This window comes from Atta colombica, unplaced genomic scaffold (assembly GCF_001594045.1).
Source record: "Atta colombica isolate Treedump-2 unplaced genomic scaffold, Acol1.0 scaffold47, whole genome shotgun sequence".
Taxonomy (NCBI): Eukaryota; Metazoa; Arthropoda; class Insecta; order Hymenoptera; family Formicidae; genus Atta; species Atta colombica.
This window is the reverse complement of record NW_017259536.1, coordinates 1,569,713-1,583,800: the sequence shown is the minus strand read 5'-3', so window position 1 is coordinate 1,583,800 and position 14,088 is coordinate 1,569,713. Positions and strand designations below refer to the sequence as shown.

The window sequence follows — 14,088 nt, the reverse complement described above, 5'->3', positions numbered from 1 at the left end:
GCTTATTTATCTTCTTTCTTTTTATCTGACTGGTATCTCTTAGTTTTTACGTCTTCAATTCAATTTCCCAATCATTTACGCATCACATTTAAATTCCTCGACGATTAAGCTCATCTATGATTAATTCCAATTATACATTTGGCTTATCATCAAGACTTGTCATTCTCTTAAATCTTGATCACTTTACTTCTCTATAAAATGGGTATATTCTTACTTATTCGCACTTTGCCATTACTTCGCAGCGAGTTACTATTAATCTTACTTAAAAAGCTTGATGTAAATTGTAAGAAACACTTCCATTTTACCACAGCCGTTTTACCTCGTTTTTATGAGCGAGAAAGGTTTTGTCTCGACGGACAGGTCTTACATTGATCTCGTTGTTCCTAAAATTTCGAATGACATCTTGGAACGGATCTGTCATTCAACGTAGATTGATTTAGATGCCAACCGACGTAAACGAATAAATCCTACATATCTTTGGATCAATGTTCTAGTGAGAATTGTTTCCCGATACCGACGTTTCTATTCGCGACCTGAGAAGAGAAAAATATATCGGAAATATCATGAAATACATCTGTACAAGCAAAAATATGGTTGTATTATTAAAGTATTATTTCTCTAGTATTCGTTTTTTGGGGTTATTTATAACAATTTTTTTATTATCTATTTTTTTTAATAATTATTTTATATAAAAAGATTTTAAATTCTAAATTTCTAAATAATATATTATTTCTTATAATATAATCTGCGTTTATAATATCTTTTAATAATTAATAAAAAAATTGCAAGATGTTATAGTTATAATTATGTTATAGTCATGATAACAAGAGTGTACTTAAATTATATTCATTTTTAGCTGCAATCACCGATTGAAATTGTTCTCAAGTCTATAATGTCGTATATAATTGTCGTATACGAATAAAGATAGTAATACTGAAATCCGTGATATTTGAAGACTTAAATCGATTTATGTCTTCTAAGTATGTAAAAGACAAAATCGAATTTAAGATTGTATATTTTTTTATGTAATTTCCAAATATTTGCTTTTTTTACAGCCAGCAGACGGCTTATGTATGGTCCAGCGTTTGCTTGGGTGCCCTATCGATGTTGGCGAAGGAAACTGGCGTTACTGTTCTGGCACTAAACCTTCTTTACGATCTCTGTCGTTCCTGGCATTCAATCAAAAGGTAAGTGTTTAAGTACTATTGGAGCGTGGTGTACGTTCTGACGAAATGTAAGGTTTAATGTCTTTGAGGTAAACTTTAAACTGACATAGTTATCTTGATTTCAATTATTTATAATATCTCATTGTCAATAGGATTAATCTAAGATACTTGTATGTCGCGTTTGAAAAATTAGATGTTAAATGAAAAAGACACGAAATTTATTCGTTCCCCGTCAGAAATTACCTACGTGCAACGACAATAAAATCATCACGAATTCTATGTCGCATGTCTCAAAGCGATAAATGTACTTCTCGTGAAGGATAGAAAATGCGACCAAAATATTTCGGCGCGTTAAGATTTCGTGTTGGAATGTCGTTGCAAACTCTTTTCAAAAATTGACTAGGTGCACTATTAATCATAGTGATAGTGTACTGGCGCAGTGTTCGATTTACTTTTTTTATATTCACAATGGTGGACATATAATATAATCTGCAATACGAAAAAAGCCATCACGTTATTCATGTATTTTACAGGTCTATTTTCGAAGCCAAGTGGAACGACGATTCTAGATATTTTTCCAAACGTGCTGCAGCGTTACTCGTTTCGGTAAGTTATAAGATAATTTTAATATAGTTACATATAAAGTCGCGTCTACATTTATAATGTAAATATACGATAATTGGTATATTACGATTATATCACTCTGATTTATGATAAAAGTGTGAATATATCGTGACAAAATTTTATGTTTCAAAACGATATATTCGATGCATGAATATCATCCTAATATTAGTTTGTTAAAGGCAAGCAATCATATTAAATCCTAAAAGATCGAGAAGAAAGAATGACTCTATAATGATATGTGAAATATAGATGAGTAAGTAATAGTCAAAGAGAATTGGAATCCCCTTAACGCACCATGCACATTCGGTCGTGCGTGGAAGTCCCATAGGATTTTCAGACGAGTAACAAGAGCGACTAGCTTTGCTATTATTATATTAACGACAATGTCTGCACTTCTAGTATCCGGGGAATTGCAGGGATGTCCATGACTATATTTATCCATTTAGATCTGTATTCTCTTATCACGTAACTGGATTAACAGAAAAATCAAGCAGCTTCACATTAAGCCTTCAATGGTAATTGGGAGAGAAGCATATTGTATTGTATAATATTGATTTGTCTTTGATTATTTTATACATTTTTAGAAAATTTGTTAAAAATATCAAGAAGAATGAGATAAAAATCTTGATGAAGTGATCGTTTACAAATGTGTATTCACACACTGTTTTAATGCAGCTGCTAGTATAGTATAACTCGGCGTTATACCTAAAGGGGATTTTTCTACGTGTTAAGAAAACACGATCGTCGCTCTTCTATAATCCGTGGAATTAGCATGGATCTTTTTTCTCTTTCGCTCTCTCTATTCTATGCTAGCATTAATTCTTAACGACCGATATCTTTCGTTTTTATCGCCTGGCTATAGTCAGACACCGATGTTTACAGCAACTCGTGCTTTAAGCAAATTTAACGATCGTTACCATAGATACACTCGACGTGGAGAATTTCCCTTTACGGTCACCGAAAATAAATAACATTCCCCGAACTGCTATGCAACACAAGACAAACTGTGCAGCAAACGAAGCGAGGGATGAAATAGCGGTAGTTTCAAAAGATCAACAGAATGATGTACGATTCGCATAAATGGGTATTATATAATGCTCGGCAATCGAAAACACGGCACAGGCTTACCATCGGCATCCATGATAATCAGCTTTCTCGCAATTTTATTAAGTGACGGCAATAATTAAATGATCAATTTATTTTCCTTTAGGATTCATTAAAGTTAAACATCACATTTTAACTTGAATACACTTCAAAGAAGCGGAAAACTTGCACAGTTTAATTTCGATCGGACGTTTTATGCCTTTAATTTGGAATCCTCTTTGAAACTTAATTTTCAAACAGGATTTAAAGTTTTTGCGAATAGTAAAGCTTTTAAGAAGGCTCTCTCTTTCTAGTAAAATCCACGCGGGCGTGAAGTACCTCAAATCTTCAAAGGAGTCTCAAGTTGAGTAGTAAATTTCATCGATAAAGGATGTGAATTTCTCGTATTTTATTCGGTTCGAATCCATTGAGGTCATGTTGGTCGATCACGACACCGTAAGGTGTAACCCCTAAACGGAGTTTATGAGATGCTATTAAATTCTCGGCGCTTTACTGTCGTTGATGTTCATACCCAAGAAACGCTGGCTCTTACGGCGCCGGCGCTCATCGTCTTTATTGTCGCGAATTAATTTAGACGGCGACGTATTAAGCACCTTTACCAACACGAAGAAGCGTTCGATAAAGATCCAAGGATAGCATATCTCTCACAATCAATAATGATTGTACTGCGCTCATTATTAAGCATTGTATTATATATAGATACTAAGTATTTAGCAATTATGATACAGGATGTTCCAAAACTGATGATGAATATCTCAAAGAAAAAGGTTTTTTTATAATATTTTAAGAAAAGTTTAATACGAAATTTAATTTAAAAATTTTTAATATCAAAATTAGATGCTATCTCGAACTGTATATAATAACAAAATTTAATGCCTTGATACTGATCATCACTGATCCCTAAACGCACAAAATTCCTGACATTCGTCGTAATTTTTAAACTCTTTCCATTTTAAAAATATCATAATCTCGACATTTTCCTATTCCTAGACTTTTTGTCTTAAAAACGTTACAAAGAATCTGTCTTAAAAATATTTATCGTTAGTTTTGGGATATTCTGTATAAACGGACAATAATTCTACGATTGTAATTTTTTTATAGTTGCATTAATGTTTCTGTAAGTTAAGTTTCTATAAAAAAATAGTTCCTGAAGGAACAGAGTTTCACATTAAAATTCAAGTTTCACATTAAAATTCTGTATAATTAGACGGTAAACTCAATTGTATAATTTCCCTCAGTATTGGAATTGCTAAATAACGTATTTCACTCTTAAGATGTATTGTGGTAAGTCAAGGCGGAAACACGATCTATCACGTGGGCCAATGCAGGAATAAAGGTTGCGTATGGAAAGTACTTTAACCGAACACGATTCTGAGTTATGCTAATTTATGTCGCCGAACGAGGGAGGCGTGCTTGCACACGACCTACCCCTCATACAGTTATCTACATATCCTGGATCTCTTTCCACCCCTATCGTTTCCGTCATCCCGTAGCACTTACACGTTCTCAAGTACGTCATTCTCAATGATGCTTCTCAGTCTTCATTGCCAGGAAAGTTCGCTAATATTCTAGAATACAACGCTATATTTTGGCTAACGTTGAACATAGTTTGTCAGATTTATAATTTTCTTTGTTTGAACAAACTGAGAAAAAGACGTTATATTTATAAAATAATACTTTTCATTATTGATTACATGGAAAGAATGAATTTTAATGAAATATTTAAAAATGTTACTATAGATACATATATATTTGGAAATAATTTTGTTTGAACTAAAATACTTATTTAAGACGCTCAAACTAGCCGTTAGAATATAAAAACTTTTTGCAGCATTGTCGTCAATGTTTTAGCATTCTAGATATTTCAATGGTTCAATCAAATATTTTCAGATTTAAGTTAAATTTTTAGATATTTCAGCAAAATCATCTATCTCAATTCTGCATAAGTGAGACAACGTAATTACGTATCTTTTATATTTGAGATAGTTACCGATTAATTAACAAATAATTTTCTGAAGGAATTAACGTCAAATGCTTTTAAATTATTAAATTATTATTTAATACAATTAATCATACTAAAAAATCGCTATTATATTAGAAGGTACGAGCGCTAAAGACGTATTATATAACTGACAAGTGACAAATCTAATCAATAGGCCAAAAAGAGAGAGAGAGAGAGAGAGAGAGAGAGAGAGAGAGAGAGAGAGAGAGAGAGGTACATACACTATTTACCAATTGTACATTGCTATGCTCACTGTTATCTGATTGGCTTAATGTTTAATTCTCGCTTGTCTTAAACTCTCTCTTAAGACTGCAATTAAAGAGAAATTACGAGCGAAGCTACTATAGCAAAAAATGCATTATCGTGATTGCTTTTTGTAGTCACTTTATCATTATCTAATTATTAATCAATATTTAATCGAATATATTAAGTAAACGCATTTTCGAGAAAAATCTTAATCTTAAAAGAATAAGATATGCATTAGTCTGCAGAATATATTATTATATAATATTTAATTTATTAGCTTTCCGTTACTGTATCCAAGCATTACAATTGTGTATTCATCCATGGTTAAAAGTTCCACGGTTGCAATGTCGAAAAAAAGCTGCATCAATATGCGATACGATATTTCGTGTGGATCGGATATTTATCGGAATTGAATTTCCGTTCCGTTCGCCGTATTCCGCAGGTCAGCCGGGATCCTCGTGGTGGCGTAATACAATATTCGAAGAGCTTCCCATCGAAGAACAAGGCCGGCATTGGTGTCGAACGTCTCTACAGGATGCGGCGTTTCGATGACAGCGTTACGTACATACGACATGTTCGTGTGACTGCTTAGGATGGACGCTAACCCTCGTCTGTCGACTTCGATCCTAGAGGATATGAATACCTCGAATTGGCAGATATTGTCCGACTCTCCTACCCTTCCAGAACCACTCACCACCGTGTCTGTCAGTCGACAAGAATGCGAGCGAGAGCGACCTCAACGTAGGTACAAAGGCAGAGAGACAGTGAGAGGGCCAACAACATCCCCGGATAACTCCGGAATAAGGGATAGAGAGCGGTCTATCGGAGGATGGTACGGACGTCTATTGGGTTAGCGAGCTCTGTGGAGAACGTGACGGAAATGTGACGACGGTTTCGTGTCATCCTTTGCGTGAACGTGACGACGTCTTGGCGCGCGCGAGAGAGAGAAAGAGAGAGAGAGAGAGAGAGAGAGAGAGAGAGAGAGAGAAAGAGAGACTGCAAAGCAACTATCTTTCGTTCTTTGCTATTCAGACACGCGAATCGTATTACTTAATTAAACCATTTAGTAGAACGTGACTGGTGCGTTGCGTCGACTGGTAACATTATTGCGAGATGTATTACTAGCTTTCTCGCCACGTATCTTACGGATGATGAATAATTAACGTGAAGAGAAAATTGTATCACGTGGACACGGCATACGAATGCACAATTTTGCTTTTGCTTCACTTTTGGAACATTAAATCTACTTTGATTCACTTCACTGCATTATAATGGTTTATATCTTTTTGTATTAACGCCTCTACCGTTGTGCAATGAATCAATAAACTGAATAAATAATTTGAGAGATTGTTTGAAAATATAGTCCAATTACTTTGTTTATTTCACTTTTTTGTTACATAAGCGTAAATATAAAATAACAATTTATGATTCAATTATAATAAAATATAAATGTAAAGAATAAGTGTTGCGGATTTTAATTTAATAAATTTGCATGCAATACAAGCGTATTTTCCTAAGTACATTTGATTTAGATATTTATAGGCTCATATTTAAGACCGTCATAAAATGTCACAAGTCAATCACAGAGCCGTATTATCTTTCTTAAAATAAAAACGGACCATGAATATCAGTTTTCTATGTCACATTTGATATTCACACTATGAATTCACTGTTGAAGTTATATATACATGTAAGACTTGCTATATTTAAGGTTTTAAATTCTTCCTAGTTAGTATTAAATTTATTTCCTATTAATATTAAAAATATCAAGAAATCAAATTTTGAATGAATTGAAATTAAATTTTGAATTTAAATTTAAACATTAATTTGAATATTAATATGAGCGTTAATTCAAACAATCAGCTTTTAAATCCACATTTGTTTTAATGTGTGTGGATATTTTCATAAGTATCATATTTGAAAGAAAAATGTGTCTCTGGAACAATATGAAAATTTATCGACCATTTAATGTTTGCAGTTTAGCATACTTCTTGTGGTACGGCTCGCTCTACTTCATGGTACTTTGCCGAACTTCTCCGCGCAGGATAATCCAGCTGCTTTTCATCCCTGTTTCCATGTCAGGTGAGTATCTGTATAAATCCTTTATGTTACGCGAGTCGCGACGAGGAATCCTATTACAACGTTTCAAAACTCGCAGCGATTGAGAACGACTGGAAACTTTATACCATTGTCCCTCGTTGAGGAGTAACGTATCGCGTATACGTGAGATCAAAGTGTTGGATGACAATAGAAACAAGACGACTTTATCCTTTGATCTGATTCAGCCCGTATTCACCTCTCGCCCGGTGCTTTCAGCAGTTGGAAACATTTAAGCTACCATACTATTGTGATTGTTTGCTTTCGCACCTTTGTGAAAGAATGTTTTCTTACAGCCAATCAAGCATTCATCCGATTATTTTCATGAAATTAACGTAAAAATGAAAGACAATGAGTATTTAAATATATGAATATTCTGAAAGATATCCCGAAATTCGAGAGTAATAAAATTGCAATATGAAAATTCGTGAAAAATTGAATAATAAAAATGCATGTCATTTTTTTCATAAAATAGATTTTTAATATAAAAATTCACGGTATGTGAACCAACCAGTTCTAAATGTTGGTTAAAAATCGTTTATTTTATTTTAGAATGTTTTATTAAGGGGATTTTTTCCGTAGTTTTTAAGTCATTATGCAGCTTTTTTTATTCTACGTAAATAATATCTGCATAATGACATCAATGACTATCGTTAAGAGTTATAGAATCGATCCCTTAGTGTCGGTAATCTTAAAGTATTCAATATCTAACTACCATTGCATGACATTCAGATAGATGACTTTTTAACCAACGGATTTAAGATTAGTTATATCTTAAATCTTTAATCTTAAAAACCACTTTGTTTCAAAATATAGAAAGCACTTTTATTATTTAATTTTTTTATGAACTTTTATGCTGTAATCTTATTACTCTCTATTTTTGAAGCACTCTGTGTATAAATATATAAATTTAAAACGTTACTAATTTTGTGATCGTTAGGAAGAAAAACAGAATATTTTTTAATACTCTTGTAATGTTTTCTACAATCATTTTCCAATAAAAAGAGATTATTTTAAAGAATAAGCAATATTTAGACACGTACATACATATAAAGACGCTATCTTTTATTCATTTAAGTACATAAGTTAAAATGTCTTCTAATGCTGCATCCCAAGGTTTAGAAACGTCAGCCGGAGAAAGATTCTTGATTCGTACTCAAGTTATACCAGAAGTCTCGTCTGCCTAACTTTTCCATTCCAATTACTTGTTTGCAACAGATTCGTGACGCGTCCTGTTGCCCCGATTCGAGTCTCAGCTTCAAAGAGCTCGAATGTAGTGCAACTTTTCGGTGCTGCTCGAAAAATCTCTCTGTTGATTTTCTCGAAGATGATACTAGTGATATCATGATCCGCAGTTTTAATCCACTCGACAGTGTCGAGACATTCTATCGTTTTTTAGAAGTTTTTTTCGATAAGACATCATAGATGTTCGGAGAGAGTCCAAAATCGCGATGTATATCCACGAAAAATTTTCTAATATACGATCCGATTTTACGGCTCGCTGAACATGTCCAGTAAATCCGATTCCGCTATATCCCGTAGTTCAATGATATCGCATGACCGCCGTATCTATTACGTCTCGCAAGGAACGGACGTGTCCTGACGTTTCACGTAGATGGAAAATGGAAATGATCGCGCGATGTGATTCTCTCGACGCGACGCCGCAAAACTTCCGTTCATGACGAGACTACGAAATATATTCACCTCGTAGAGTTCTTTTATGACAAACACCAAAGGATGGAGAAGTTCTTTTCACGCTCGTAAAAAATTATCTTAATTACAGAAGCGCATCGTTCGAAGCAGTCATAAACCTAATGCAATTTGTTTCTCTACTTTACAAAATTAATTAGTTATACCATTACATTTTCATGATAAAAGCGCGTTTCTGTGCGTTTCTTTCATACGTGATTGTACAACTCGACGATAAGATTCCTCTTTCCAACACGACTGATGAAGGAACGCTAATTAAATATCCCATTCTGTAGATGCGCTTTCGTTTTTCGCGCATTGATTTTATAGAAATGTAGCCGTGAAAAACGGAAGTTAGTTTTTTAAAAGAGAATGTTCGATAATTTTAGCACATTGAAAAATATTGTTTTGTTCTCATGGTCGTGCCCCTACCATTTTTGTGACATATAGAAACGTACTGGAGTTTTGTCCTCCTGCAAACTACCGCTGTATTTATTCATTTTCCTTCCCCAGTACAATCTCAGCTTTCCACCCTCTTCGTCTTTCGGCAGTCGAATGAAAGGAAGAAACAGACCAGAGGGAAATGATATTAGGCGAAATACTTCCAAGCTGTCTTGCTAGAAACTGGGCAGGAATATTTTACGACATGTATAATTTGGCTGGATGTACCGTCGTTTCACAAAATTTATGATCGTGCAAGCCTACATCGGACGAGTGTTTCGGTACGATGCTCCATATCGTTCAGAATTCTCTCCTCTCTCCGTTATTCCGGTTCCTTGTCCTCGAAATATCCTCCTCGTCGAACGCGCACATGCGACACACACACACGGCGGCACGTGTCCTTTGGTGACGCTGCAACTTGAGGAGATTTGCCAGCAGGATGTCGTAGGTTGCGAGCATGAAGTTTCCATTCTAATGCAGTTATACGTTTACGAGGTTCCGGAAATACCGGACGACATATTTGCGATCGCGTGTACCGCTCGGCCGCTCAGGTGGTTACTCGGTTAGATTCTGCGGTGCTGCTGCGCGATTAATACGGTAATTTAAGTTTAAGCTTGTTAAGCGGACGACTAGCGCGCGTAACTCTACGCGAAGCGCTAATCGCCGCTAAATAGGCTACGGTATAAATCATCCCGCGCTCGGCCCGTTATTAACAAGGGTTTCGCAACGTTTTCCTGACAACGCGCAATTACGACTTCGCTGCAACGCAGGATGCTCCCGTTCGATCTCGCCTCATGCAAGATTCGCGATTTTACATCGTCCTGTGACATTAACTCGATTATCCAAACACGCTATCTAATGTTACGATATCCAATATGTTACGTGCGCAAACATTCAACGTGTTACATACACGGAAAAAACAGTTCTGTTAAAATATGTACCTAAAATGTAGTTAGATACACATCTGTAAATCATTTTGTTAGAATTTTGTTAGATCAAAATATGTAGGACGCTCAAACTAGAAGTCAAAAATTTTCACAACATTGTTCATGACACTTCAAATTTCTTACAGTGAAGTCTCATTCCAAGAAAAAGTGAAAACATTTCACTTCTTGAAAAAGAGTGACAATTTTCACTATTTAGAGTAAATTTTCATTTCAAAGTAGTGAAATCTCACTCCAAAAAAGTGAGATTTCACTTCAAAAAGAGTGAAGATCATCACTTTTTTTTTAAGAAGTGAAAATATTTTTACTTTTTTCAAGGGTGGTTACATTTTCATTCTCTCGAAGTAAGATTTCACTGCAAGAAATTTAGTGTGTATATTTGACCGTCCTATTTTGATATTCCAATAAAATGATTTTCTATATACAAGATTTTATACTTTAGCAAAATCGTTCTTTCGTGTAATACGCTGGATTGACTGAAATCAAATTTCGCGGACCATGTTTCGCGACCTGCTGTAGCCACTAACACAGATATATTTATGGCATCGAGAAAATCTTGTTCCTTTCTATTTATACTTGGTCAAAGATTCAATGTAAATATGTTATGATGTGCGGCAACATCTTCAAACGAATCTTAAGAGAAACTCGTTGTCGAGAGTAGCGAAAGAGTGTATTGGAGGTTTCCACGTTGAGCTTGTACAGGATAAACGGAATCGTTAAAGGATCTCTCCGGTTACGACAGACGCGTATATACCGCGTACGATCTTCGCAGTGATTAATTCCACATCGGGTCCGCCCCATCGTGTCTCGGTCTATTGCTGTACCCATGTGCAATGATATTATGGGCGCCATACGCGTGTCATATCCATAACCTGCGCCGGCTTTGCCGTAAAATATTAACATGCGGTAAACAGACTTCGTAAGATGGCACGATGTGTAACGAATGTTACTACGATCAGGCTTTCTCAACAAAATCTTTATAAAACATCCGTTCCATATTAATTTCATTATTATGGAATATAACATAATTTGCAAGAAAATTAAATATAAATTGATGATAAATGTGTCAATAGCCAAATTACCAATAGTCTCAATTGTAAATTTAATTATGTCTATAATAAAATTTATTGAGTTACAAACGTTATTATTGGGACATTATTATAAATATTAATCAGGGTATTAATCATGTCGTATATTAATTATCTTTGAACTAATAATTTTAAAATGCAGATATATGCACTCTGTTACATATTACGAATATTCTATCGTTTCAAATCGACATTGGCGAATAATTCTTAATCACTATTATGGTAAAAATTGAATTGTGTATCAAATAAAGGTATGTATCCAACATCGTTATGATAACGACGATGAAACTAGTTCACTGAGGTTATTGCAAGACCTCATTGTGTTCTTTAAATCGCCGCAAGAGTTCATTGGAATTTATGCAGCATGGTAACTTGAAACTTCTTCTTTACGTTTGTACGTTTCAAATACTCTCGAGAGATTTATAAGTTTATAAAACAGCTTACCTCTTAGAAACTGTGGAATATCCTGGAAAACAGAAGGAATACGCTATAAATGGTTAACGTAAGTTTTCTCGTAAAAAGATTGTTCTACTTTCCTCTCCGTTTGATTTCGATATCTCTTTTGTTCCTTATGATATCGTAACATACGTGCATAAAAGATTTATGTGTAGAATATTGTGTAACGTTTACGATAATACGCATATAAAACAAATTTATAGAAAATTCTACGCCCTGCGAATTTGAATCACAGGCCAATCCTTGATACGTATGTGTGTATATCAACGAGACGTTACTCACAGTGTGACAGAGTGCACTTTGAATTTTTATCAATATCTGCAATAGAGAAGTGTTAGAATAATCATGCACAATTCTATTCAATCACTGTTTTCATACATTGAGAGTAATCCCTTTTTTTTACATTTACCTTATTCAACATGTGAATGACAGTAAATTGTCGAAATTCGAAATATTCTTAACAATAGAAGAGATTGTTGCTGTCAACTACGCTTGTAGGATTTTACATCGGACAGGAATTATTGAAACTGTGCTACAATTCAGCGAAAGCTAGTCGAACCATGTTGTCGCGTATTGACGTGATTTCCTTCAAGGAGGATGTCGAAACTCACTTTCATATTTATGAGCCACGTTATGCGAAAATGCAAACGTATGCAGCACCAGTCATTTACGGTGCACTGACAATCATGCACGAGCGATGGAACTTCATGCATGTGATAGCGATAGAGTGTAATATCACGCCTCTTGCTCTCTCGCTTCTATTTCCATCGCTGTATGTATAATAGCATGTCTTTATGACGTAATCCTTTGACCGAGAATATTGTTACGAGAAAATTTGTATCTGCGCGCTCTCACGGCCACTATTTCCTGAAAGTCCTGTTCAATCATCTTTGAAGTATTACTCTCTGTATTTTAATATCTCAATTTGTTCGCATAAATTATTTTGCTGTTTATTGCAAATAGCGCCCTTTGAAAGGGAGCATCAAAGTACTTTGTAGTGCTTGTTATCTCACTCTATCTTCATAGATCCGAAAAATCTTATATATAGCTTATATGATTCGAGACAAAGTGATGATGCATTACATAAAATATGATAATTTCGGTTTTTATTGAAAAATTTCGAACCTTATATTAGAGTGATCAAATAAAGTATATGGAAGATGTCTCTATCAAGCGAAAGTAAGAAATGAAATTCACGCTCATTGTTTCCCATCTGGATAATCCATCGAAGCGTTAAATCTACAGATCAATTTTCGTGCGGACGTCTCGTTGCCGGATGATTAATTCTTATGATCGGAAGTTTTTGCGTAAATGGCTCTAATTGTAAGTTCAAGCCTTTCTGAACCTTTCTATATTAGAATTGAAGGAAAATGGTCCGATTTATAACTATCAAAAAATAATTGTATATAAATGTTTAATTAAATAATTTGATTTTATTTTTTTCTTATAAAATAAATAATAAATAAATATACTTGATATATTCAAATGACAATAACTGGTTATAGCGGGGTTGTAACGCTCGTGTAATAACGGGCGAAAAAGTGCCAAGGTATAAAGTTCACGAGCTTCAAAATTATGGGAATATGCAAAACTGTTTCTCACACGTTAACCTAAGAGCAAGGCAGATTTACGGTTTGAAGCGTATTTTTATATGCGAATATTCGCACACCACACTCGGTTAATACTGCTAGTCAACTACGGACATGTGCGCTTCTTTCTCACCGTAAGTACTTTCTCGTAGCAACTTCGTATACTCTTGTTATAATTTATGTCCTATTCAAGCACCTGTGCGCCTTCTCGGAATTCCATCCTTATTCTCCTCCCATAAACTGGCGTTGCGAGTTCGTAAAGATTGCACGATGATATACCCGGTGCAGATAATTAACATCGTTTATGCAACGCTTAGAACCAGAACTGTTAAATAACTGCATAAGTAAATCTTCGATAGTCGGAGGAAAGTATATATCACGCAGAAGAGAGGGAAATTGAGCAAATCCTTAGATCTGTTCTTTTTAACTGAACTTCTTGCAGTGTTCCTTTTCTCTTTTTTTCTCTTTCTAATGTGAAGAGAAAAAGCGGAAAGATGAATCGCCAAAAATTCAACTGGAAAGAACAGATTTATTTGTCAGAGGTATATGATACGTTTAATTAATTATAAATTAATTTTTTGTTTTGTGGCATCAGATTTACGGAGGCCTATTCTCTTGGAATCTTTTTTTTAAATATATATA

The 14,088-nt window shown here is 34.6% G+C and overlaps 1 protein-coding gene across 1 annotated transcript in view; it reads left to right on the top strand.

The window, feature by feature from the left end:
* The window catches only part of LOC108691532 (transmembrane and TPR repeat-containing protein 1-like), a 140,420-nt gene that overhangs the window by 80,717 nt on the left and 45,615 nt on the right, over positions 1-14,088 (top strand). The window contains exons 4-6 of the mRNA XM_018199311.1: positions 1,056-1,187; positions 1,700-1,772; positions 7,121-7,224. Of these exons, the coding sequence (XP_018054800.1) occupies positions 1,056-1,187; positions 1,700-1,772; positions 7,121-7,224 (309 nt within the window). The remainder of the gene's footprint in view (positions 1-1,055; positions 1,188-1,699; positions 1,773-7,120; positions 7,225-14,088) is intronic.